The 27,905-nt window shown below is 41.1% G+C and overlaps 1 protein-coding gene across 1 annotated transcript; it reads right to left on the reverse strand.

Moving 5' to 3' along the window:
• Positions 1-1,226: 1,226 nt before the first annotated feature.
• coq2 (coenzyme Q2 4-hydroxybenzoate polyprenyltransferase) lies at positions 1,227-24,806 on the reverse strand. The gene is made up of 7 exons (XM_080190520.1): positions 24,438-24,806; positions 23,671-23,837; positions 19,812-19,933; positions 17,096-17,181; positions 11,259-11,392; positions 9,050-9,238; positions 1,227-3,631 (listed from the first exon to the last, which is right to left on the reverse strand). Exons 1-7 carry the CDS (start codon positions 24,787-24,789, stop codon positions 3,473-3,475), a joined length of 1,209 nt encoding a protein of 402 aa, XP_080046646.1. The 5' UTR covers positions 24,790-24,806; the 3' UTR covers positions 1,227-3,472.
• Positions 24,807-27,905: the final 3,099 nt, after the last annotated feature.

The following is a 27,905-nucleotide window of genomic DNA, read 5'->3' on the forward strand; positions in this document are numbered from 1 at the left end:
ACCACTTCAACGGGCAGAGAATTCCAGAGATTCACCACCCTTTGAGTGAAGAAGTTCCTCCTCAACTCTGTTCTAAACCGCCCCCCCTTTATCTTCAGGCTGTGCCCCCTAGTCCTACTGTCTTTCTTGAGCGGGAAGAGTCTCTCCACCTCTATCCTATCCAGCCCATTCATCATCTTATACGTCTCAATGAGATCTCCCCTCATAAGGACAGGACAGAGGCTGCAGAGATGGAGGTCAGTGATCTCGATCCAGTCAGGAGACACGCATGTCATGTTGAAGCCTAAAGGTCACACCTTCTTCCATATTGCATGCAGTTCATGCAATCACTCACTCTGTCCTCTCTGACATACAGGCGTCAACAGGTCGTAGCCCAGTCCATCAATAAAAGGATCATGTACAAAGAGCATGTACCTTCACAACAATCACTGCATCCTCCACCAGTCCCTCAGTGGGTACTAGATGTATTTCAGGCTGGGTCTCACATTGTGGTTGTCACCGCATGGACATGTGCCACAGTAAGAGAAAGCAGGGTCAGCCAAGTTCACTGGCACTCAGATAACTACTGCAGAAGAGGCATTTGCAACATCCAAGACAGATGAGGTGCCTCTAGAATTGTTTGCCCACATGATGCTGGTGAGGCAGCAAGAGGTGGAAGAACATTAGGCAGACTTAGCCGAGGCTGTCAAAAGAGTGGCACAGGACGAGGTCTCCATAGAGAGGGTGGTGGACTTCATGGAGACTCAGCAGATTCTGCTGGATATTCATGCAGACCTACATTTCACCTCTTGTAGCCTTGGGTGAGCTTTTCTAGTGGTTATGTGAGAGGGTATGCGGCACTTCAACATCCCTCCTGGTACCCTTTCCCTTCAAGGAATTAGGCAGAAGTACTTGTACTCAAAAGGAGGTGCAGCAATTGGGGTGTGCAGCTCTTCTGAATCTCCTTTGCCTGTGACCCCTCCCTATGACTCCTTCAACCTGTTCAGAGCAGCTTCTCCACAGCAGGACAGTCAGAGAAAGCCTGGGCTGTCCAGGCCTCAGGTCTCCAAGGTCATCCAAGAAAATCGGGCCAACTGGTTGGCAGACTACCCCCACCCTAGCTGCAGATGTCAGGGGAATACTTAGAGGAAGTGGTTGGGAAAGAAAAATGAAGAAGTTTTGATCTCATATGTGGCTGCGTGGGTGTGTTGATTGTTAAATGTATCACACTTTTGTAAATCGTTCAATCGTGATGTGATTTATTTGTTGTGGTAACCTGGCCACAAAAAAGTAGTCAAACACAATGTGATATTCATTCTTCTTATAAAATATCGAAGTACAGTACAGCATAGACTCAGAACTGAAGCCAGTTAGTTACACAAGTCTCATGGTACCGATGACGTCAACTGCACGTACTCATATCCATAACTACTAAAGACATCAATGTACACATTCAAATAGGAGGATGCTTACTGTATAACACGTGAGTTTTTAATCTTCTGAGTGCCACATCCTCCCTTGTCCCCACCACCATCTTTTGTAACCTGGAATCAGGTATGTGCTGGGCAGCAAAGGCCTTTACCCTTGCAAGTTATGTGCAAAAAGTCTCCCACACAAGCTTTGGTTTTCACACATCAATCCATTTTAATGCCCTAGTATTTTCAGTCCTACACCTGGGTTTCCCCTTCAATTGCCCAATTGCACTGACTTGCATCTCCACTCATTCCCAATGAGCCAACTACCATGCAACATCTAGAGATTGCCACCACAAACAGCCATGGTTCAAATAACATTGCAAGTTGAACATAACTTCACTCCATCTCAGACAACCCTCCCTTCATAACCATTGACACCTCCAACCCCCCCATCCCCCAACGCCAGGAATTAGTGATGACCCTCCCACAGTCAAAGTACAAAGAACAGTACAGCACAACACCAGGCTCTTCAGCCCTCCAAGCCTGCGCCAATCACATTGTCATGTCTAGACAACTGCCTGTATCCCTTTATTTCCTATCTGTTCATATGTCTTTCCAGATAAGTCTTAAATGTCGCTAACGTGTCTGCTTCAACCACCTCAGTTAGCAGTGCATTCCAGACCACCACTCCCTACAAAAAACTCCCCTGTATATCTCTACTGAACCTTTCCCCTCATCCTTTAACACTCCCCCATCACCCTCTAGTTGCAGGTCAATGTTGAAATCTACCTTCCCAAAGAGCCCAAGCTCGTCACAGTACATCTGACTCTCCAGAATCCATGTCTCCTTCTGTCTCCCCTCGAAGCCGTTTCACTGGCATCACAGGGGCCATCGGCCAACCACTCTACTGGCTCCCACTGCCACCTTTAACCCTTACCATCTCTCTTCCCTGGGTTTGCCCCCCCTCCCCAACACTGACTGAAACCACGGACCTTCCTATAAAGCCCACTTGCCTCACTTCCCACCACCCCCACCCCTGCACACCACTCTGCCACTCCCCGTCCCCATTCGCACCTGCACACCATCCCCTCGTCTTCACACAAGGGAACTTCAGCTCAACAGCATCAAAACCCTCTGAACATTGCCCTCGTTTTTAATGAAGTATGTTCTCTAAAGCCCATCTTTGTCGAGAACTTATCTGTTTGTCCTCTGTGTGCACATGCACATTGTGCACATGCTGTGGAATTTTAAAAGGGTAGTTATATTTCCAGATTACAATTGCATGTTAACCAGTTCTTGCAATTTATTTTTAAAAAGTTTTGTTCTATAATAAATGAATCATGTTGACTTTGTTGAAAGAAGCCTGGTTAAAATCTTTTATTCTGGGTCTAACAGTAATGAAGATAAACAATTGGCCATTTTGGTGAGAAAAAAGTTTTTAAATTAATGGTCCAACCTGTAGATTGAGTATTTATCCTTTTAGAATCTGAAGTCTGGGTCAGCACCAAGACTATGCTTCACACCAAGTAATAAACGTTTTTCTTTCACCCATATGTACTGCGACAAGACTAAATATTACAAGTCACATTCTGGTTTACCGGGAGCAAAATTTGCTTCCTTGAGTGGTTTCTGATACTGAAAACAAGAATTGGGTAAAATCTAGAAATGTAAAAAACTCAACTTTGATTTCTTAATAAGGAATTGAAATTACAAAATTGTATTTCAAATAAATTATGATGTGGAGATGCCGGCATTGGACTGGGGTAGGCACAGTTAAGAAGTATCACAACACCAGGTTAAAGTCCAACAGTTTATTTAGTATCACAAGCTTTCAGAGCACTACTCCATCAGGTGAGTCAACCTGATGAAGGAGTAGCACTCCGAAAACTCGTGACACCAAATCAATCTGTTGGACTTTAACCTGATGTTGAGAGACTTCTTACTGTAGAATAAATTAGTTCCAAGAGATGAATACACACATTTATAGAATGGCAATAAAAGTACAATATGGACAATGGGATCATTATCTGCTTTACTGTATTATTTTGATTTCTGCCTTGAAGGCTGCCAGTGAGTAACTATAGTTCACAGTGCATCTCTTCAGTTTTAGGAGTCTTATTGCTTCTTTTCCACAGGTTTCCAAGTACAATTCCAGAAAGCAGTACAAGTCCCAATGTGCGATTCAAGCAGAATTTCTTCCAGCAATCTTGAGGATTATTAATGTCCAATGAGTATATCTGTTACAGAAGGAAGAGTTTGCATTAGATTCATTTAAATGCAAAGTGGACAAAGTTTATAGATTTTTAAAGATGCATTTCAATAAAATGGTCTAATTTAAGGATTAGTTGAAAAAGAATTGTATAAAGGGTCTGATTTTACCATTGCATCATGCCCATTTTTGGGCATGAAAACTTGGTAAAGGCAGGCATGAAGCCATTAATGCAATCCATACCCATGTCTGCGCAGATGCCCAGTTTACCAAGGCCCAAAAACGGTCACAATTAGCATCCAAAATCGGTGCAACGGCAATTTAAATGCATTTGCATGAATTTAAATTGAATTAATGGGCTGCCTACCCAATTTTACCAGCATTTCCCCCTTTACCATCACATTTGCGCGTTCAGATTCGGCGTGAAAACATGCTTAGCAAAGGTCTGTTTCGGGTGCTCCAGCTTCTGAAGAGGTAACTTCAGAGCTTCCAGCAGCTCTCTGACTCAGATCGGTAGTGGTGGGGGAGGGAAGGTGGGTCAGATGTATCTCTGGTTGGCGGGCCGGTGGGGGGGCGGGGGGGGGGGGGGATCGTTATCTGGTGGGAGGGTCGGGAGGGAGGCCAGATCATTGTCTGGTTGGAGGGTGGGGCAGATGGCTCTGCTGCCAACTCTGCGGGCGATCAGTTTTTTTTTGGGGGGGTGTGGTGAAGAGGGCAGACGGTCGCGATCAATCTGGGTAGCGCAGGGGTGCGGGGGATAAGGGGGACAGTTACGTTGTAGGGGTAGGGGTGATGTCTGTGGGAGCCATCGCTCCCAGGCCACTTTATTTGCTTTTTGCAGCCCGGAAGCAATGTGACAGGGGCGTGATTTTCAAATTTTTTTCCTTACTGCGCATGCGCAGTTCAGGGCTCTGATCATTTTGGGTGCATTAAGCCCTACCTACAGCGCAATTCAGACCCGCGATTTTTTTCCAGGCTAAATGCGTATGGGAGTGCCTGAAACTACACTTCCAAGGTGGATCTGAATTATCTCCAGACTCAACACTTAGAATGAAAACAGTAAAATCCGGCCCAAAAAGCTTGTATTATGGTTGAGATAACAAAGTTTGCCATTGTTTAAATAAATTAACATTTGGCCAGGTCCTGTTGATAACTTGATAAAAAGTCAGTCATTTGTACTGCTAAAATATCAGTAGATCTTTAAAATGTGGCATTTTGTATTTAAATTGGGACTTTTCTTGAGGAATATCTACTTCCACAATTTGTTTTCTAGCAACAAAGTTAATTCCTCCTTGGATTGCCCCTCCCAATCTTTATAATCCCCTCCAACCTTCTGACATGTGCACTGATCTAATTCTGCCTTCTTGCATGCTCCCAATCATAATTACCATTGGTGGCCATACCTCCAGCTGCCTGACAAGCTCTGGAATTTGTACTCTTACACTTGTTCCTCTCTCAACTTGCTTGCCTCTTAAGGAACTTCTAGAAACCTACCGCTTCAATCAAGCTTTTGATCATCTGACCTAATATCCCCTTTTGTGGTTTGGTATCATACTTATTTTTATAATGTTCATATGAAGTGCACTGTGATATTTTTATTACATTAAATAAAAGTTGTCGTTCTGGTCACAAACTTCCCTACGACAAAACACGTTGCTCTTTTAATATCCAAAAGTCACAATCCTCAAAGGGAATGTTGCCTAATATTTGGTTCATTCTTTTCCTTGTAATGCTATATTTTGGCCCACAAGTTAATTCTTTGCATCCGGTTTGGACCAATGTGAATGATCCCTGCACCTTAATGAGCAGGCTCAAATTATATCCAATATTGAGCATTAGGTCCCCTTTACATAAGGCCAGCGAGCTGCAGATACCTGAACATCCCACACAGTTTGCCAGTAAAGGTATCAATGCTGGGACACAGAAATACTGAAACTTTAGTTTTCAATGTTTTAGTTTTATTCTCCCCAACAGAAACAATATTTATTTTTGGAATTTCTCCTTCAAATTTAGATGGGCATATGCCAGATTCACCATTGACATTTTCCTTGTACAATGTAATTTGGAAGTGCGTGACTTTTCTACTCAATGAGGAGACTATTTTCAACTAATTATAGATTGTGCAACCTTACAGGTGAAAATTACAATATAAAGTTGTTACTCAGAATATAACATAAGCTACAAAGATATCACAATATTAGTTAATGCATCTTCCTTGCAACTTTATGAGGAGAATATAACAGAAACATATTCAAGTATTTTGAGATACAATATGGTTCTTACAGAATACACAGACTAGCTTTAAAAAACAATTTTCAATTTTCCAACAGTGAGTCACTTAAGAAGGCACTTAATCTGATACACAATTTCTGGAGAAAGCTTATGATATAAATTAAGGTGATTCTAGTACAGAAATTAAGATATCATTGTTAATTTTTAAAACATATCTGTTCAAAGTTCATTAATTCATTATTAGTCTAATGCTACTTGTTATTATACCCTCAAGTGAGAATATACTACACAGGAAATGAGAGTAGATATACTGAATGCATTGGGTATATTGTGGTTTGTAAGCAGCATTTACATTCAAAAGTTGCCTCAGGTTTTCATATGCTGAAAGTGTCAGGTAACACCTACTCTTGCCACAGAATCTTCACTATGGCTTCACTCCTGCCGTAAGTGGTCTGGTTTAAATCTTCCCAATATATATTTTAAAAAATTTAGCTCTTAATTAAAATGAAAACCAGTCAACAGCAATAAATTCAATAGGTTGCCATGATGTGGAGATGCTGGCATTGGACAGGGGTAGGCACAGTAAGATGTCCCACAACACCAGATTAAGTCCACCAGGTTTATTTGGTACACAAGTTTTTGGAGTGCTGCCCCTTCATCAGGTCTTCAACCTGGTGTTGAGACTTCTTACTGTACAATTGGTTGGAATTTGTCTTCTGGTTAGTTAGAATTTTGCCTGCGCTGTTCAGCTCAAACATCTTTGTCTGGTAAGTTGTAGGGAGTGCAAGCTGATATTAGCACAGCAAGGGCAACTGTGGGAATTTAATTAATAATGGGGCCAACAATGTATCTTCCTTAACCAAAGTGATTAAAAGATTGAAAAAATATAGAGAAAGGACTGAGGAGGAGAGTAAATTCAAGTAGTTGAACAGAATGTCAAATCAAGTACAGAACAAGTAATAAAGAGAGGGAAAGACTGGACTGAAAAACACAGCATGGGATAAAGTGAGAGAAAAATTTTTAATTAATTGGGCTTTCTTAAAGTCTCTGATAATTTACTACTTTAAGGGATGAGACTTCATACTTTTAGTTGTTCATTTTCTGGGTAAGAGATGTTGATTAGCTGTCATTAAAAACGATCACATTGTCTAAGTGATACTGATGGTAACTTTAAGACACAAAGTTAACTTAATGAATGTTCAATCTACAAATGCAGCAACGTCCTGAAAGTCACAGGAAGTTTAGGTGCAAGATGCATTTTCACAAAACTAAACAGCAGAGTGATGGAAAACAATCAGCAACATGTGGTGATTTATGTGGGCAGCACGGTGGCAGAGTGGTTAGCACTGCTGCCTCAGTGCTGGCTTCAATTCCTGGCTTGGGTCACTGTCTGTACGGAGTTTGCACATTCTCCCCATGTCTGTTTCCTCTGGACGCTCTGGTTCCTTCCACAGCCTGAAAGACGCGCTGGTTAGACACGGGTTGATAGGTTTTTGGTAGGCAAGGGAATTAAGGGTTATGGGAGAAAGCGGGAAAGTGGAACTGAGCCACTTCAAATCAGCCATGATCTTATTGAATGGCGGGGCAGGCTCGAAGGGCTAGATGGCCTACTCCTGCTCCTATTTCTTATGTTCTTATGTTAGGTGCATTGACCCAAATAGGCACTGGAGTGTGGCGACTAGGGGAATTTCACAGTAACTTCATTGCAGTGTTATGTAAGCCTTACTTGTGACTAATAAATAAACTTTACCTTAATTAATGAAGTTGTCTTCCTTGCCACAGGTTGCTGGCCAATTTGTACATTAAAAGCTGTAATATTTCAAGATAATCTAGCTCACTGACATCACCAAGATGGTTATCATCTCTTTTTAAACACAAGATAATGTGTGCAACAAAAGATTTCACAACTTAATGACATTTGAGAAACATGTGCTTCCAGGGTTGGGTGCACACCCAAGCAACGTAAAGTTTTCAAGTTTTATGTTGGCTTGGGTGCGCACCCTACCTGAAAGCACAAAATCACACAAAAAGCCACTGATTGGGTGTCCCAATGCAATATTTCAGTTGGCGGGCACAGACACAACTCAGAAACGTGCCCATTGACATTCAAGAAGCCAATTTAAATTAAACAGCAACTGACTGGGATTTCACATTGCCCGCCTGTCTTTTTAGTTGGTGGGCTGGCTGATTGGCTAGGTAAACTTTATATTTTAGCTGCAACCTTGATCCAGGACAGGATGAAAATCAGGCCTCAAATAAAATTAACAAGTATGTCTGGGGAATGGGATCAGTGCATAATTGTGCCGTCCAGACACAGGAGGCATAGTTTTTCTTTTTTTTTAAGAAACAGGTAAAGCAACTATCCCTCTGAGGGACTATATTGGAAGCATCAGCCCACACACCTTTTTCTTCAGCATCCTCCCACCCTCCCCAGCAGCAATCAGCCATGTGCGTGTGGAAGAGTTCAGGGCTTTGTAAAATTGGCAGAACAATCCAAAGTTAGATTGCATTTGCTTTGTCAGATGATTCCAAACGCAATGCAATTGTCTAGGGGAAATTAGCCCTTCTGGCAAATTGCTAGATAAACTTTCACCTGCGAGGGAATTCCCCAGGGCATCTTCAGGGTACCACCCTAAGCTGCTGCTGTGGAGCCAGGAAGTTACAGGCCACTTTATGGTTCAAGGTATAGTATGAAATCATTTCACTGAAGCTGAAAATATACGGATAGTCCCGATACAGAATAAATAGGATCTGTCTTGCAATATGAGGTCTAATTCAACTACCTTTTGTATTAACTGATTTTTCATTGATGACTAAAATGTTTAGAGTTAGCCATTGTCAGCATTGATCTAACTATTAATTTTGTGAAATTATTCCAGAATGCAGCTAATGCAGAATATATTGTCACACATCAAATAATAAGTTAGCACATCTGCAAAATATACAAGAAATTTGGTCAAAACCATATAACCAATAATGGTTCCCCTTCAATGCCACTTTTTGTGCTTTTGTATTATAGCCTTTTGTTGCAATTTGAAATGAGGATTTTGTTTCAGAATAAACAAAATACTACAAAGGTGCAACTATTCTCAGTCTTGAAAAATGGATAAAAACAAAAGCTAAATTTGCAATTTTGTTGAAATCTAGTCCCATGTAATTTCAAAGGCATTTTAGTTACCATAAATACTGTACAGAGATGTGCAAATGTTCATACCTGATGAGCCAGATGAGCTCCGACAGTTACCACAGCAGCATAGTAGGGCAATGTCTGGTCACTGTTTAGTCCAACCACAGTCAATCCTGTCAGCATGATTGTGCTAAATCCTATTAGCCACTGTTTGGTCTGTTCTTGAAACTTCAATGCCGTTGATTTCACTCCTATTAGAACATCATCTGCTTTATCCTAGATACAGAAACCCAAAATAAAACAGTTTCAAGAATGGTCTATCACACCACAAACTATTGCCTACTGTTAGTAATCATCCCTGGATGCCCATTCACCCAGACCTAAAGACAGTTAGGAAACTGCCTTGAATGTGGGTGCACACGTCTGGATAACATCCCTCCCCAGTGGGAACATAATGTCTTTCATAATGTGCATACTAGTGCTTTTATAAGAACATAAGAAATAGGAGCAGGAGTAGGCCATCTAGCCCTTCGAGCCTGCCCCGCCATTCAATAAGATCATGGCTGATCTGTCATGGCTCAGTTCCACATTCCCGCCCTCTCCCCATAACCCTTAATCCCCTCTCTTATCAAAAGCCCATCAACCCGCGTCTTAAAAATATTTAGCGAGGCAGCCTCCACCACTTCAACGGGCAGAGAATTCCAGAGATTCACCACCCTTTGAGTGAAGAAGTTCCTCCTCAACTCCGTTCTAAACTGCCCCCCCTTTATCTTGAGGCTGTGCCCCCTAGTCCTACTGTCCTTTCTGAGCGGGAAGAGTCTCTCCACCTCTATCCTATCCATCCCATTCATCATCTTATACGTCTCAATGAGATCTTCCCTCATTCTTCTAAACTCTAACGAGTACAAGCCCAATTTATTCAGCCCCTCCTCATAGCTCAACCCCCTCAACTCTGGCATCAGCCTAGTAAACCTCCTCTGCACTCCCTCCAAGGCCAAAATATCCTTGCGTAAGTACGGCGCCCAAACCTGCACACAGTACTCCAGCTGCGGCCTCACCAATGCCCTATACAGCCACAGCAAGACCTCCCTACTTTTATATTCAATCCCCCTCGCTATGAAGGCCAGCATCCCATTCGCCTTCCTGACCACCTGCTGCACCTGCAAGCTGGGTTTTTGCGACTCATGCACAAGGACCCCGAGGTCCCTCTGCACCGTCGCCTGCTGCAGTTTTTCGCCACGTAAGTAATAATCCTTCCTACCATTATTCCTACCAAAGTGGACCACCTCACACTTGCCAACATTAAATTCCATTTGCCATTTCCTGGCCCATTTGCCCAGCCTATCTAGATCCTTCTGTAGACTCTCCACACCCTCCGCACAATTTGCTGTTCCACCAATCTTGGTGTCATCTTAACAGTGCTTTTAATGCTAATTTCATGTTAAAAGATAAAAGCTTAAATGAAATACAGCAGCCTTATTAGCAGAAAATGCTGAATAAACACAGGAGGTCTGGCAGCGTCTGTGAATAAAAAACCAAGGTTAGTATTGGGTCCATATGACCCGTCTACAAAACAAAGTTCATTCAGCATTTTCTATTTTTATTTCAGATTTCCAGCATCTGCAGTATTTTGCTTTTATTTGAGTTTTATTATTTGATTTTGGTTTTATATAAATTATGCAGGATGAGTGGGAGAATTCTGTGGAAAGTCACCTCATGCGATGTTAGGATGCAGAAAATCAGCACCATAACAAGGAAGAGATCTCAACCTACTTGCTGCTGGAAGCATTTGAACAATTTATGCTGTTAGATTTACAGGTAAATCACAAATTCACAAAAACCCTACATAATGGCTTGGTACTCAATTTGCAAGTTATAAATAACTTGATCTTAAAACACACCTTTTCTGATTCCTGTCCAGATGATATTTTGCATAAAATACTATTGCTTATGTATTGTACATTCAACCTTCTCTTTTGGTAGATTCACCTTCAGCTGCCTGGGCCTTATTTGAATCCTCTCCAAAACCTCTTAGTTTTTCCACCTTCTTCCTCTCCTTCTTTAAGTCCCTTCTTAAATCCACCTCTTTAAACCCAGGTTTTTAAAGAAATTTGGGTCATTTTTCTCTTTAGAGAATACAAATGTAATTTGTTTGTATCTGATTTGGACCACTATACTATGTTGCAATGCCACAATAACTGCTCATGACAAACTTGGTGTGATTTAGGTTTTAGCAACTCTTGATGCTGCCTGCTCTAGTCAAGAAATTTAAATTAATTTTACTTTATAATCTTACCTGATGTGCATAAATAGTGTCATATATCAATGTCCACATGACACCAGAAATATAAAGTGGTAGGCAGATTGACCAATCGCAGGAACTCTTCACAGCAGACCATCCTAAAAGTGCTCCCCAGTTGAATGCAAGACCTAGAGAAAATAATTCATAAGAAATCTAATGTAAATGCAAATCTATAAAATAAATAGTGGGAAAAACTCAGTTCGGGAGACTCGTCAGCAGGTGGTGGGATGGGAAGAGGAGTACAGTACACCAGATGGCAAAGAAGCAGCTGACTTACTTCGTCATGAAGTATTTTGGGCAAACAGAATTTCCAATGCAAGCATGACATTAACAAGGAACAGTATCCTCTCTAGCAGCAAATTCACTAGGGCAAATAAACTTCACATATACTTATGCAAAGGCAAATATTGCTGACACTGGAAATCTGAAGTGAAACACAGAAAATACTCAAAAGTACTAATGATTGACTATTTCTGCAGTTTGATTGAGCTGTGACCCAGAGATGCGTGGAAGCAGTCGCGATCCAGAGATCTGGGGGCAGGGGGAGAAGTTCAAGTGAGTGGTTGGAGTTGGGTGAAGCCCTTGCAAAGCGGCACCAATCAAGTCTTGCAAGAAATAACATTAAAACAAATCTCATGCCGGAGATTACAGGCCCTGTTAACTTAATGATATTAAACAGGAATATTGTTAAATGGAGCACTGTAACACGTACTTGCTGTAACTGCTAGATCAGATTGCTTTTTAACCTCTGACACAGGGAGCCTATTTTATTTTTGAAGGGCTGGGATTTACATAATTTCACATCTTGACAGTTCTATAAACCTTCTTCACCCTTCAAGAGTATTTCATCTCCCACACTTGGTTTAAGGTCTTTGTTACAATGAAAATGGGGCCTATTTGAATTCAGCACTGAGCTTAAATGGCTTTGCTGAGTTGTATTTCCCTCATGCAGAATAATGCCTTTGTGCCTTACCAGTGAAAATGGGATGTCAGAAATGGGAGATGTACTTCTAGGTCTGGGTCCCGTCTGCCATTTTGGAAGTTCCATGGCATCTCCATGGATCTGTGAAATTTCAGGTCAAAATATTTGTTCAACATCTCTGCCATTTCCTAATTCTCAACTTGCTCTGTCTCTAAGAGACCCACATTTAGCCCTGCTAATCTTTTTTTTTACATAAGGTGGGGCTTTTTATCATTGTTTGGCAAACTATTTTAAATGTTTGAGTGATTGAAAACATTAATAGGGTTGCATCCAGCAGGGAGAGAACCATAAAAGACAAAAGGTATAAGACAGATGCCCATGTTTTTACTTAGCAAGAGAAAGAAAAACAATTTACTACCTACAAAAACCTGTGATATAAACAGGACAGAGAAGTTAAGTTCACAATTTCTCATTAAATTTATACACTGTAGTTTTTGGATATAGTACTGAGTTGCACTACTCTGTATGGTTGATTAGGATCCTTAAGATGAATGCTTTGTCAATAATACTTGAAATCAATTATTAAGTATATTATGGTCACAAATTGTTTGAATCTATTGTTCTAAGAATCTATTACCCCAGAAGGGTAGGGGGTTTTAGTTCAGTTGGGCAGCGTAGTCGGTGCAGACTTGGAAGGCCGAAGGGCCTGTTCTTGAACCGTAATTTTTTTTGGCAGTAAGAGATTGCTCATATATAACTTTATACATGGGCGGTCCTATTCTCCAGTCCCACATTAATTGTTGCGCTGTTGAGCACCTTTGCATTACAATGCAATGCAAGCAAATACACCCTCCTTGCTTCTCAAAATAAAATTTACTTCACTTCCAGCAGAGTACAGCTATTCACAATACAACCTTTACTTGCTGTTCCTTGTAATTTTGCTCACCCATCTTATACCTTGACCCGATTCCTTCACTCAGGGTATTGCATTGATTTCCACTCACTCTGGTGGATTTCTCAACTTCCAAGTGTATAATAAGCTTCTCCAATTTTCCTCTTAGGCACACTCTAGTCAGGCTTCAGCTGCTTTTAGTTTTTCATATCTCGGTATTCTGCTCAGGGTTCATTGTTTAAATGCCACCTTTCATATCAGTGCTCATTATGTTGTGCTATGGCTTTGTTTGATGTCTTAGTGATGAGATCTTGAGACTTATCTGTTTGAACTTGAACCATCTTTGTTCATCTTCAACTCTGTTCAGATTCCAGTTACTGCCAAGCATAGAGCTGCTGTCACCAAGCAGGCTCCTTCTAGATTGTTCTACAAGTCTATTAACATATACATCATACTTTGGGCTGTGTTATTCTCTAGTCTCATGTTACCCCTAGCTCTGACGAGCACCTTTACATTACAACAGCATATAGGCACCAACAACCTAAACCCTCAAAATTCTCTTTCAAATTTAAACCAATATATCAATCACAATTTAAATTTTCATTATGCCTAAAACAGACACTATTCTATGGCATGCTGTGTTGATGTACCAGAAATTTGGGAATCTTGTGCCTCATCAAAATATTAGAAACTTGAAATGATGTAAAACAGGATGTTGATTCACTATTGCCAATTTTTCGCTTACAAAGTCTGTGAAATAAGACTTCTGTATTTGTATACAGTAAATGGCAGAACCCTTAAGAGTATTGATAGGCAGAGGGATCTATCACAGGTCACTGAAAGTGGCAGTGCAGGTGGAGAAGATAGTCAAAAAGGCATACGGCATGCTTGCCTTCTTCAGCTAGGGCACTGAGTTTAAAAATTGGCAAGTCATGTTGCAGCTTTATAGAACCTTAGTTAGGTCGCAGTTGGATCATAGTGTTCAATTCTGGTCGCCACACTACCAGAAGAGTGTGGAGGTTTTGGAGAGGGTACAGAAAAGATTTACCAGGTTGTTGTCTGGCATGAAGGGCATTAGCTATGAGGAGAAGTTGGAGAAACTTGGTTTGTTCTTACTGGAACGACAGAGGTTGAGGGGTGACTTGATGGAAGTCTACAAGATTACGAGAGGCATGGACAGAGTGGATAGTCAGAAGCTTTTTTCCAGGGTGGAAGAGTCAATTCTAGGGGGCACAGGTCTAAGGTGTGAGGGGCAAGATTTAAAGGAGATATACAAGGCAGTTTTTTTTTTACACAGAGTGTGGTGGATGCCTGGAACTCGTTGCCAGGGGAGGTAGTGGAAACAGATACTGTAACGATTTTTAAGGGGCGCCTTGACAAATACATGAATAGGATGGGAATAGGGGGATATGGTCCCCAGAAGGGTAGGGGGTTTTAGTTCAGTTGGGCAGCGTAGTCGGTGCAGACTTGGAGGGCTGAAGGGCCTGTTCTTGAACGGTAATTTTTTTTTGGCAGTAAGAGATTGCTCAAGAAAAGGTCTTACAAATCTCTATTCCATTCTAGGTTCACCCCACCATGCAACATCCTGTTTAAAATCTGTGGTCACACTGTGAGACAAATTTCTCTGGGAAGAGGATTCCCTATCATTCATTGCAACTTTGGCAAAAAAAATTGAATTCCCAGAAAAACAACATAAAGGTCTTATACCATCAAGAGCCTTAATGGAAACCCTAGCCTAAAACACAAGTATTTCTGGAAATGATTTTGATAACATTTCTCAGGGGTTGGACGAAGGCAATACAGTCTGAACTGCTTCCTTCCCCCAGTGACTCTACCAAACATATCGGATTAGTAATACATATGGAGTATATGCAGAGTTCTTCCTATCTCCAACATGCTGTTACCAGAGAGGATATTATTGCTTGTAAATGTCACACTTGTATGGAATATTATTTTTGTCCTTGATACTGCACTTCAGGCTTCCTGCTCCTGGTGCTCAAGTTGGAATCCTTCAGGTCAACTGCATATAGCTAACCTTCCAGCCACATGCTGCAAGTGATCCATAGGAGAGTGACTAACAAATTACCAGCCAGCCTGAAGTCATCAAACATCCAAAAAACAAGATGTTACTGAAGTAGTAAATACTCGGCAAATCAGGCGTTGTCCGAGAGAAGAAAGATTGGTTAATATTTTAGCTTGATGACCATTTATCCATTATAGGTGGCTGAACACCACCTTCTCAACAACAAGTAGGAATGTGCATCAAATGCTGACCTCGCCAGCAATGCCCATAATCTATAAAAGAAGAAAAACGCATGTTGGATTCTGACAGGAGGTCACACCCAAAACATCCATTTATCTGGCACTTCCAGGAAAAAGCAACAGAAAGTTTTGAATGCCACACACACTAGGATCAACAATTTTCCAATGCTCACTGAATTGTGCCTACCTTATATGGAACAATTGGATCCAGTGCCCCTCTTCTGGTTATGTGTGCAATACCAAGGAGCCACTAAGTGTTTTAAGCTTATTTATTAGTGTCACGAGTAGGCAATGAAGTTACTGTGAAAATCCCCTGAAAAAGATGGGCAAAGAGAAGGAGGATAGCTACATTTCTGATAATGGGTATTTTGTTTATTGACTGAAATTCTTTCAGGACCAAAAAAGGAACCAAGCTGAGACCCAGGAATCCTGAAGGGATGCTGATACAGCCTGCACTGAGCTTTGGTTGACATGCTGTGGGCCACATATATATGTTCCAAATGCTTTGTAAATGTCTGTGTTTCAATAAGCTGCGTGAACAAGCTCCTGTCAGAACAGGTCAGGTCCACATAGTGGAAAGCCTGGAAACCTTAAACTCTGCTTTGTTTAATGCATTCTGTAAACTATGCCTGATGATGGGGAGCAACTTAAACAGAACTCACTTGGTGCTTTGATGCAAAGACACAGATAAATGGATTCAGAAATGGTGCTCAGAACATTTAGCCACTCTGCGCCCGCAGTATCATTTGACTAATAGACAGATTAATGTAAATGATCAGTAAATATGCACAATGCCTGCCCAAAATTCCAATATAAACTGCCAGTAATCGAGGCACAATGCCAAAAGCTCAAAATCAGAAAATTACTCTTGTGTGTTTACACTTAATACAGTTAACAGCTTTACTTTTAGGTTGGAAGGTAGATTTGAAACTTAATTTGGACTAGCTTTGGACTTGATCAGGGAATCTGATTAATATAGAACACGCTTTCATGTATCTTTACTTCAAATACTGTTTTCCATTGAGACAGGCTATAAAGGCAAGTAAAATATTTCAATTATTTTACTCTTTTGTTGATCATAAAATACAAAGTTAATATAGATGATCAAAAAAGTCCATTAAACACGTTTGGATGAAATAATTTGACGTTACACATAGGTGCGGACACAGTTCACTCGCTAATTAACACAGCTGTAATTCTTTAATGTTAATAAGTTAAACCGTAGTTCCAGTAAAACTACAGGAATTATTTCTTCTGGAGAAGGAAGTGCTTTCAATTTAAATACACTATAATTATATGTTATCTTATTCTGCAATAGCTCATCTACCCTTGAGAGAAGTCATAAACGAAATAATTTCCTGGTAGATTGATATACATGCTCACGTTGGTTTTGATTGTCTGAATCCCTGATCTCACTGACATAAAAGGCAAATCATTCACCGTGTGGCTTTCAATGAATGAACATGGATCATTCTTCTCACTGGTACATTGAGTAAATTCAGGAGTTGCAGAATAATGAACCAAATATCAGTCTCAGTATACTGATTCTTAAAATTGGTTGGTGTTCATAATGCCATTCACTTTACAACTCAACATACAGATCAGAAATCGAAAACAGATGAACTTTAGTTTTTTTGTCAAAAAATTTACTTAAAAATGCATTAACCCTGTTTCAGATTATTTATCTATAGCTATGGTTTTGAGTTACTTATTTCTTGGAAAATGAGCTACTAACAAATCACAGACTTTACACACCCAGAATTAATTGTGGCCAATATGTTAGCCTCTTCATCAGGGGGTAAGTCACCACCAGTCCCAGCGATGCAGCTCCAAGCACAATGCTGTCAATAGAAAGAAATGGACATCCCATATTAGTAGCATAGCACAAAATCACTAGAGTCAATTGGATTTATATTGGTATTTTAACAGTTCCTAGATTGTTCCTTCCATTAATATATTCACCTGCATTTTACAGGGGCTGCATGTGGCACTTCTCCACGCTTTCCATCAAAGCTGTAGCAGCTCAGGGATTTGGTGCCTCTCAGATTAGGCTTAATGCATTACTGATCCTGCCTAACTTTAAAAAGTACAAACTCTAAATTAGGTAAAATTGTTCAAATCTAAAGCACTTTACAAGTTGGTGCACGAATGACAACTGCTGCTTTTTCAGATAAGTCATATCAAATAAGTTTGATAAAATGTCAGTTTTCTTTACGTAACTTAAATCACCAGCACAGAACAGAAACTGATTTATTCCCTATTCATATAATTGTCCTGTTAAAGTCAATGATTCGAAGTAAATGTAAATTGGGTTGTAGGAAAAAATGCTGCCGATTATTCTGCTTGATCAACATTTTATTCAAAAACCTAAATATCCTTCCCCCTCAAAACTGGCTGCAGTGTCTACAATGCTGTGTATTATAAAAATTCACCAACGCTCCCCCTGCAGCACTTCTCAAAGTAAGAAGTCTCACAACATCAGGTTAAAGTCCAACAGGTTTATTTGGTAGTAAACGCCACTAGCTTTGGGGCTTTGCCCCTTTGTCAGGTGAGTGGGGAGTTCTGATCACAAACAGAGCTTATTTAGGCACACACTCAGTTTACAGAATACTGATTAGAATGCAAATCTTTATAACTAATCAAGCATTCTAATCAGTATTCTGTAAGCTGAGTGTGTGCCTTTATATGCTCTGTTTGTGAGCAGAACTCCCCACTCACCTGATGAAGCGGCAAAGCCCCGAAAGCAAAAGCTGGTGGCATTTACTATCAAATACACCTGCTGACTTCAACCTGGTGTTATGAGACTTTTTACTGTGTTTACCCCAGTCCAACACCAGCATCTCTACATCAGCACTTCCCAAACCCATAACTTGCACCACCTAGAGGACAACGGTATCATGTTCCTGAGATATAAAAAAACCTTCACGTCACATACCGTCTTGACTTGGATATATAATCACTGTTCCTTCTTTGCTGCTGTATGAAAACCCTATGACTCCTCAACCCACAGATTGTGGGAACGTTTTTACCACAGTGGTTCAAAAAGGACAATCAGTATCTTCTCAAGGGCAACTAGTATGAGCCAATAAAAGCCTTATCCAAGAAACGGCTGTAAATAGCTGAGAAGCATGTACAGCAATGTCCTGACTCTGATATGATGGCACCTCCCAACAGCATAACCAGCTTTTCCTTGCGCTAGGTGCTACTTCAGCCACTGAAGAGCTACTCCTTTGATCCCTATTGACTTCAGTTTTACTAGGGCTCTTTTGGGCTACATTCTGAATTTTTTTTATTCATTTGTGGGACATGTGCATCACCAGCTAGCCAGCAATTATTGCCCATCCCTCGTTGCCCTTGGACTGCGGGGCTTGCTAGGCTATTTCAGACGGCAGCTGAGAGACAACCACATTGTTGTAGCTCTGGTGTCACATGTAGACCAGACCAGGTAAGGACAGCAAATTTCCTTCCCTAAAGGGCATTAGTGAACCAAATTAAAATTAAATTACTAATTCATTGATTGTGCAATGGTTTTGCACATTGTAAAGTAAATAAAGCTGTCAGTACCAAAATTAAACATTATTGCTGACTGCTATTAACAGGGAGATACTGCCCTCTTCAGGGCTTTTATAAAAGGACAAATTTAGAATTTATTTATTTACAATGTTATATTCCAGAGCACTGTTTAAATCGAAGTAATTTGAAGAGTAAAGTGGAAAATAAGTCAAGTCCCATACTGTTACATGCAAGTCAGACTTTGTGAAATTATTGTCTAATTTCTAGATTTTCAATCTAATTTGCTAACAAATGATGAGTTTATACATCCACAGTTCTGAGAAAGGAGCCCCATCACACCAAACATTAGCTTAAAAAGGGCAGAAGAAAATAGCAATTAAAACAGGGAGATGCTGCACCAATAGAAGAAGCAGATTTAATGACCAGAATTTTTTGCAGTCTTTAGGGATGGGCCTGGAGGCAGGAACACATCAAGTAACATGGTAGATGGCCCGGCTGTTCGATGCCCAAATGGGCAACTTAAATGACTAAGAGCTTCTTTCTGCTTCCGTAAACATTTTCCCAGCACTAGCTGGGGATATTGGGTGATAACCCTGGCAAAAACCACCCATGTGCTGCCAATAAAATGCAGCCCCAGGTCCCACTGCCAGCTAACCCGAGTTTCCCCAGCTGCTTTCAGCCCCAGAAACACTGCAGCCTGCAAAATATCCCAGCCAATGTTTCAAGTCTGTGATTTTTCATCAGAAGTAAGAGACCTGAAAGATTGACTGTTTCTCTCTTCACAGATACTGTCAGGCCTGCTGATAATCTCCAGCATTTTCTATATTTATTTCAGATTTTCAGCATGTAGAGTATTTTGCTTTTTTAGAAAAGTGGAATTCTCTACCCACCGTCAGACTAATCAAAACAATTCAACATTTCACCTATTCTACAAATAAGAGGTGTTAGCTTCACTTGCCTGTAATAATTTAAGCACAAGAGAACAGCGAGTGCCAAACTCAGCTGACCACCCAAAAACACCAGAGCCTGAAAATGACTGACATCTCCAGCAGCAATGGGTCGAATTACTGTTCTGGCAACCTATTTCAGAGTCAGCAGAGAAAAACATGACAATTAACAACAATCCTTGAGAACAGGTTTTAAATACAGCACAAGAAATACAGCAGACATTATAAGATGTCAATAATCTGCATTCACTTAACTAACATAAGTAGAAAGTGCTTGGCAGGTCAAGCAGCATTTTGAAACTTAAGACAGAAAAGAAATTCCTTTCTCCACCACTCTTTCTGATTCTAGCCTTTACTCACAATTCTCCCAACCCCTAAAGTAATAAGAAAGGAGCTCAGAAAATTAGGAAATAGAATCAATACAAAGTAAGGTTAAAAAAGTTTATTTATTAGTCACAATTAAGGCTTACATTAACAATGCAATGAAGTTCTGAAATTCCCCTAGTAACCACAGTCCGGCATCTGTTCAATGCACCTAACCAGCATGTCTTTCCGATTGTGGGAAGAAACCGAAGTACCCAGAGGAAACCTACGCACACACAGGGAGAATGTGCAAACTCCACACAGACAGTGATCCAAGCCAGGAATCGAACCTGGGTCCCTGGCACTGTGAAGCAGCAGTGCTATCCATGCCACCCCAGGTGAAGATTACAAACAAGGGTCATAAAACACTGATAGGAGTCATTTCTAGTCCCCTTAACAGTGGATATGCAATTAGACAAAGCACTTGGCAAGAAATCATGAGGGACCTAGACAAAGTAAATAGGGAGAAACTATTCCCTCTCATGAAAGGATCAAGAATGAGGGGACATAAACTGAAAGTATTTGGTAACAGAAGCCAAAGCAACACAAGGATAAAACTTTCACACAGCAAATAGTTAAGATCTGGAATGCACTGCCCAAGAGTGTGGTGGAGGCAGGTTCAACTGACACATTCAAAAAGGAATTAGACAATTATCTAAGAAGGGAGAATGGAGACTCGGCTCCATTTACCTGCCCGCTTATCATAACCCTCAATTCCTTTACTTTCAAAAATTTACCTATCCTTGCCTGAACTGCATCGCTGGGCAGGGAATTCCATAGATTCACAACTCTTTGCGTGATATCTAACTGCTTCTTGAAAACATACAATATTTTGGCCTCAACTACTTTGTGGTATGAATTTCACAGGCCGACCAATCTCTGGATGAAGAAGTTTCTCATCTCTGTCCTGAACAGTCTACCCTGCATCCTCAGACTGTAATCCTGCCATCGGGAACATCTTTCTTGTCTCTGACTTGTCTATTGCTGTTAGGATCTTATCATTTATGAGAAATGCCTCATGCTTCCAAACTCCAGCGAATATAATCCTAACCGATTTAATCTCTCCTCATGTGACATTCCTGCCATCCCAGGAATCAGTCTGGTAAACGTTCTCTGCACTCCCTCAATAGAAGAGTATCCTTCCTCAGATAAGGAGACCAAAACTGCATACAATATTCCAGGTGTGGCCTCACTAAGGCTCTGTATAATTGCAGCAAGACATCACTGTTCCTGCACTCAAATTCTCTTGCTGTGAAGGCCAACATACCATTCGGCATTTTTACTGCCTGCATACCTTCAGTGACTGATGTACAGGGACATCCAGGTCTTGTTGCACACCCTTCCCCTAATTTATGGCCAGATAGTAATCTGTCTTCCCGTTTTTGCTACCAAAGTGGATAACCTCACTTTTATCCAAATTATACTGCATCTGCCAATCATTTGCCCACACACTTAGCTTGTCCAAATCACACTGAAGGATCTCTGCATCTTCCTCACAGTTCACCCTCCCACCCAGCTGTGGGTCATCTGCAAATTTGGATATATTACATTCAGTTCCTTCATCTAAATCATTAGTGTATTTAGTGAATAGCTGAAGTCCCAGCACTATTCTTGCAGTACTCTACTCGTCACTGCCTGACATTTTAGAAAAAGACCAGTTCATTCCTACTCTGTTTCCTGTCTGCCAATTGGTTTTCTATCCATCTCTATCCCCAACCCCATGTGCTTTAATTTTACATATTAATCACTCATGTGGGACTACTGTTGCCTTCTGAAAGTTCAAATAAACCACATACACTGGCTCCCCTTTATCAACTTTACCAGTTACATCCTCAAAAGGATTCCAGTAATTAAGTCACGCAAGGCTTCCCTTTCATAAATCCATGGTGATTCCGTCTGATCCTGCCACTGTTTTCCAAGTATTTTGCTATAAAATCTTCAATAATGAATTTTAGAATTTTCCCCATTACTAACATCAGGCTTACTGGTCTAATCCCTGTTTTCTCTCTACCTCCCTTTTTAAATAGTGGGATTACCCGCCAATTTGTAAGAACTGTTCCAGAGTCTATAGAATCTTAGAATGCATCTAGTATTTCTCAGGCCACTTCCTTAAGTACTCTAGGATGTAGATCAAGTACTGGGGACTTAACAGCTTTCAACCCTACCAGTTTCTCCAATACCATTTCTTTACTAATATCATCTCCTTCAATCCCTCGCTTTCACTACGCCGTGTTCCCACCGTGTTCTAATATCTTATTTGCTTAAATTGGTTACATATTATTATATATAAACAATTTTTCTTTACAATGTCAACAATATATTTATATCGCACCTTTAACACAAAACATCCCAAGGCATTTCACAAGAGCATAATAAAACAAAGTATGACACCATAGATCATTTCAGCACAGTACAGGCCCTTTGGCCCTCGATGTTGCGCCAACCAGTAGAACCAATCTAATGACCCTCTAACCTAAACTATTCCAATGTTATCCATATGCCTATCCACTGACCATTTGAATGCCCTTAAAGTTGGCGAGTCCACAACTGCTGTAGGCAGGGCATTCCACACCCTTACTACCCTCTGAGTAAAGAACCTACCTCTGACTTCTGTCCTATAATTACCACCCCTTAATTTAAAGCTATGTCCCTCGTGTTAGCTATCACCATCCGAGGAAAAAGGCTCTCACTATCCACCCTATCTAACCCTCTGATCATCTTGTATGCCTCAATTAGGTCACCTCTTAACCTTCTTCTCTCTAACGAAAATAACCTCAAGTCCCTCAGCCTTTCCTCATAAGGCCTTCCCACCATACCAGGCAACATCCTGGTAAACCTCCTCTGCACCCTTTCCAATGACTCCACATCCTTTTTATAATGCGACGACCAGAACTGTACACAATATTCCAAGTGAGGCCACACCAGAGTTTTGTACCAAGTCACATTAAGAGCTAATAGGTCAAATGACCAAATGTTTAGTCAAAAAGGTAAGTTTTAAAACGTATTAAAGAAAGCAAGGTATAGAGGTGGAGAAGTTTAAGTAGGATATTCCAGAGATTGGGACCTAGGCAATTCAAGGTGTGATCATCAATTGTGGAGCAATTATAACCAGGATGCACAAGAGGCCAGAAATTTCAGAGGACTGTGGGAGATTACAGAAATACAAAGCAGCATATACATGGAGGAATTTTACAACATAGGTGAGAATGTTCAAATCAAGATATTGTCTGACTGGAAGCCAAGCAAGTTTGAATTCAGGCCAGTTAAGACATGGTAGCAAAGTTTTGGATGACCTCAAGTTTATAGAGACTAAAATGTGGGAGACTAGCCAAGGAAATTCCCAAGTTTATAAGAAGTGTAGGATTTGTATTGATTAGTTTAAACTGCAAGATTATATGTAGTGTAAAATGAGGACTCATACTAAATAGAAAATTATCCTTGTTAATGTCACTAACAGTCTTCTAAAATAAATAGCTAACACAGAAACATGTGCTAGTGGAGAGTTACCTTTCTGTCAATGTCTTTATCCCACATGTCATTGATTGTACACCCAGCTCCTCGCATCAGTATTGCACCTGTTCCAAAAAGTGCAAGCATGGATAGATCTGGAAGACATCCTGGTTCTGCTGCTAAACTGATACTCCAGGTACAAGGCAAATACAGCAACCAGGTCCCTGAAACATTAAATTGTAACTCATTAAATAGTGTGTCAGTACCTTATCAGGCCAGGATTGGGGAAAGAAGTAAATAAAATATATTTATGAGGGCAACAGGTCAGACACATTGGTGTAAGGAGCAAACTGATATGCAAAACCATTCTGCATGCACAAAATTGTACTATTGCTTAGAATGGTTCAAAAACTAAGGATCAAATTATCAGGAAACTTAAGTTTAATGAAATGTTGCATGTCCAAAATTAACCTTGGCCTTTTAACAGACGCTGACTACCCTTTATACATTCACTACAAAATTTAACTTTGCCCATTTCTGCAAGTTTTTACACTGTCATCAATTTATTGATTGATGATAACTCGTGAAAGCGATAATGCAAGTGAATGCCACTCACACTTGATAAAACTTGCACTTATTCCGGTCTGATAGAGGTTTCCGAAGGAATCTGCAAGCAGCAACGTGCAGAGAATCCCTGATATCAGGTGGGAGTCACTGACTGACAGACACCAGCTTCAGGTTCCAGTCCGGCCCCAGCAGAAAGATAGACAGACAGATAGGCGTCCCATCTCCCTCCCATCCCCAGTATTCCGCTCTTGATTTACCGATGGGTTTGTCGAGTCGCATCAGTTTAAGATAAGGCTGCACGGCCGGAGGCGCCGATCCCACCAGTGCCGCCGCCGCCGACAGGCCGCTACTGCGCCTGATGTCCCCGCTGAAAAGCGGGCGGACATAATGAGCCGGCGTCCTGGTCCTGGCCGCGACCGTTAAGCAGCACCAACAGCCCCGAGCCTGCACGAGCCCGGCCAACCGCCTGCAACAAGCCGACCTCAACCACAACTGCCACATCTTGCGCAGCTCCTCCGGCACGTCACCGGGGGGGGAGGAGCCAGCGCGTGTCAGACTGCAGAGCATGCGCAGCGCCACTTCGGACCCTGTTCGTCGAAGTCGGAACATTGATCCGGAGGAGTGTGTTGGAGGAGGGGGAATGGTTAGTGGAAAGTAATTTGGTGAGTGTGACGGCTGGTAGCTGAGGGAAACTGATTTTTTTTGCAAGAGATGGAGCAGTGACAGAGGGCATTGACCGGTCAAAATCTGGTCAAGAGTCTAATCTCAGTAAGAGTCTCACAACACCAGGTTAAAGACCAATTTAAACCTGTTATAGTGTTTACCCCAGTCCAACGCCGGCATCGCCACATCAAGAGTCTAATTTACCAGAGTGGGATGGGCACTTCTCCATCTCCACATCATATCACAGTCGGAGATTGAGGAAAAAAGTGGAGATGGCATCATAATGCTTTTATAACTGATTTGAGGAGGAATTTCTGGTGAATCTACCGAATTTGTTGCCAAAGAAGACTGTGGAGGCCAAGTCATTGAATATATTTAAGACACAGATAAATAAGTTCTTGATTGGTAAAGGGGTCAAGGGTTATAGGGAAAAAGCAGGAGAATGGGTTTGAGAAACTTATCAGCCGTGATTGAATAGTGGAGCAGACTTGACAGGTCAAATGGTCTAATTCTGCACCAAAATCTTATTGTCTTAATGTGGTTTTTGCAGAAGGCGATATGGGAAGAATAATAATTATGGTGATCCGCTGTCCCACAGTGTGCTCAGAGTAGCTCAAAATGTCCTGGGTTGCAGCTTTTTTCCTCTACATGAGCCATATCAGAGACTTCTGTCAGCAGTTCACCTTTTTGCACAGCATCAACATCTCTTTACTTGCTCCTGCCCATTATTTCACACTCCATTTATTGTCCTCAAAATCATTGGTGGAGAGGGAGGTTAAGTGGAGGCCAGTGGGGAAAAGCAGGAGACCAATGTGAGAGGTGAGATATGATTTCTAGGTGGCACTGGAGTGCGTTTCTGAGTTATTGGGAATAATTTACCTCCCATGATTATCTATAAATTCCCTCATGATCACCTAGGAGTTTGGAAGGAACCAGCTTCCAGGTGGCAACAGATAATTGGCAACACTGCCAATCTCAACAGACAGCACAAATAGTCACCCACAAAATGGTGCCCTCTCTCCCCAGCCCACAGTCACCACCCTCGAATATTTCCATCCTCAACAATCGTTTAACTCCTCATACTTCTAATTGCCTGCCTTTTCTCGTTGCAAGGGAAGAGAGCCCATAATTTTCAGGAGAGGCAGAAAAATGTGTTGGTGGGTGGGGGAAACTGCATCCATAGTTTTCTTGACCATAAGGGAGGGAGAATCACTCGAGTTGACAGGGTGATTGCTATACAGGCAGTCGCTGTTGGAAAGATGGGGATGGCCCAGAGACTGAGAGACAACATTAGATCACACTGCTACCTGGTATTGAACTGTCACTCATGTTGAATCAATGTCTGCATTAACTGTCATGATCTACACTATGATAAAGTGGAATCCTATTTCATCTCCATGCAGCACTAATGCCTGTCTTTCATTTTCTGTAGATGCATTGTTTGGGGCTACAACAGGACATGAGGGAGGAGGCAGTGCAATCCCCAGAGATGGACAATTACTCTAAGGAAGCATTGTCAAATGATTGCTCACACCGTCCACCATTGCAGATATAAATACCCTAGTGGATCCGGCATCACAATTAGAAAGAGTGGCACAAGGTGAAAAGCACATTATGGAGCCAGAGCAGATGCTGCAGGCAGAGACAATAGTGGAGAGACCACATGGAGGGCTGTTCTGTTCAACTGGACACAGATGCTGAGTACCAGGGATTATAAACAAACAGGTTCTTATGGAGCAGCAATAGGAACTGTGTGGGCTTCTGTCTGAATTTCCTGACAGTGTGCACCCTTGTGCAGTAGATGAAGGATTTTAATGGAGATAGAGCTATGATAATCAACTATTTAACTTTAATTGCGAGGGATGCTGTAGAAGTATGTAAACTTTTGAGCACAGATTTGTTAAAAGAAAATCATGTCAGATTAAATTGCTTGCATTTTTTTGATGTGCTAACAGAGAGGGTTGATGAGGGTAATGCTCTTGATATGGTGTATCTGGACTTTCAAAAGGCAGTTGATAAAAGACAAAAGACATGTGAGCAAAATAAGAGTTTGTTGAATAAGAGGGACAGTAACAACGTGAATATGGAAATAGAGAAGTGATTAACAGTTATTTTTCAGACTGGAGGCACGTTTAGAGTAGAGTTTATAGTGGGTCTGTGTTTTCGGTGTGTCAGTGACTCCTGATTTTCCAGATATATACGGCTTATAGAGCACAATTTCAAAACTTGCAAATGATACTAAACTTGGAAGTATGTTGAAATTGACATTGACAGGTTGGTGGAATGGGCATAAGATGAAATTTAATGAGGAGAAGAGTGAAGTAATCCATTTTGTTTGGAAGAACTTGGAGAAAGAATATAAAATAAATAGTACAATTCTAAACTGAGTACAAATGTAGGTGTACATATGCATAAATCGTGGAAAGTGGCAGGGTAGTTTGAGAGACCAGTTAATAAAGTGTATGGCATGTTAGGCTTAATAAGAACTTAAGCAATCTGAGCAAAAGATTATTAGTTACCCTCTGAGCCTGGTTTACCATTCAATAAGATAATGGCTGATCTGATTGTGGTATTAATTCCACTTGCCTGGACACCGTCCCCCCCGTCCCCACCATAATCTTTGACTCATTTGCTAGTCAAAATCTGTCTGACTCAATCTGCAGATGTCATTAGTAGTCATGATGTGGATATGCCGGCGTTGGACTGGGGTAAACTCTCCATTCACCTGACGAAGAGGGAAACCTCAAAAGCTTGTGCATTTACTATCAAATAAATCGGTTGGACTAAAACCTGGCGTTGTCAGACTTTTTACTCAGTCTGCAGGAGCAGAGAATGCAAAAGGAAAGAAGTTATGTTCTATAAAACACAGGGTTAGCCTCAACTGGAATATTACATCTTGTCCTGGGCACCACACTTTAGGAAGGATGCGATGACATTAAGAGGTGTAGAAAAGATTTGTGAGAATGCTTCCAGGGATGTGAACCTTCAGTTGCAAAGATAGACTGGAGAAGTTGGGACCATTTTCCTTGGAGAAGACAAGATTGAGAGGATATCTGAGATAA

Source organism: Carcharhinus amblyrhynchos, chromosome 1, assembly GCF_965287045.1.
Source record: "Carcharhinus amblyrhynchos chromosome 1, sCarAmb.v2.hapA, whole genome shotgun sequence".
NCBI classification, from domain to species: domain Eukaryota; kingdom Metazoa; phylum Chordata; class Chondrichthyes; order Carcharhiniformes; family Carcharhinidae; genus Carcharhinus; species Carcharhinus amblyrhynchos.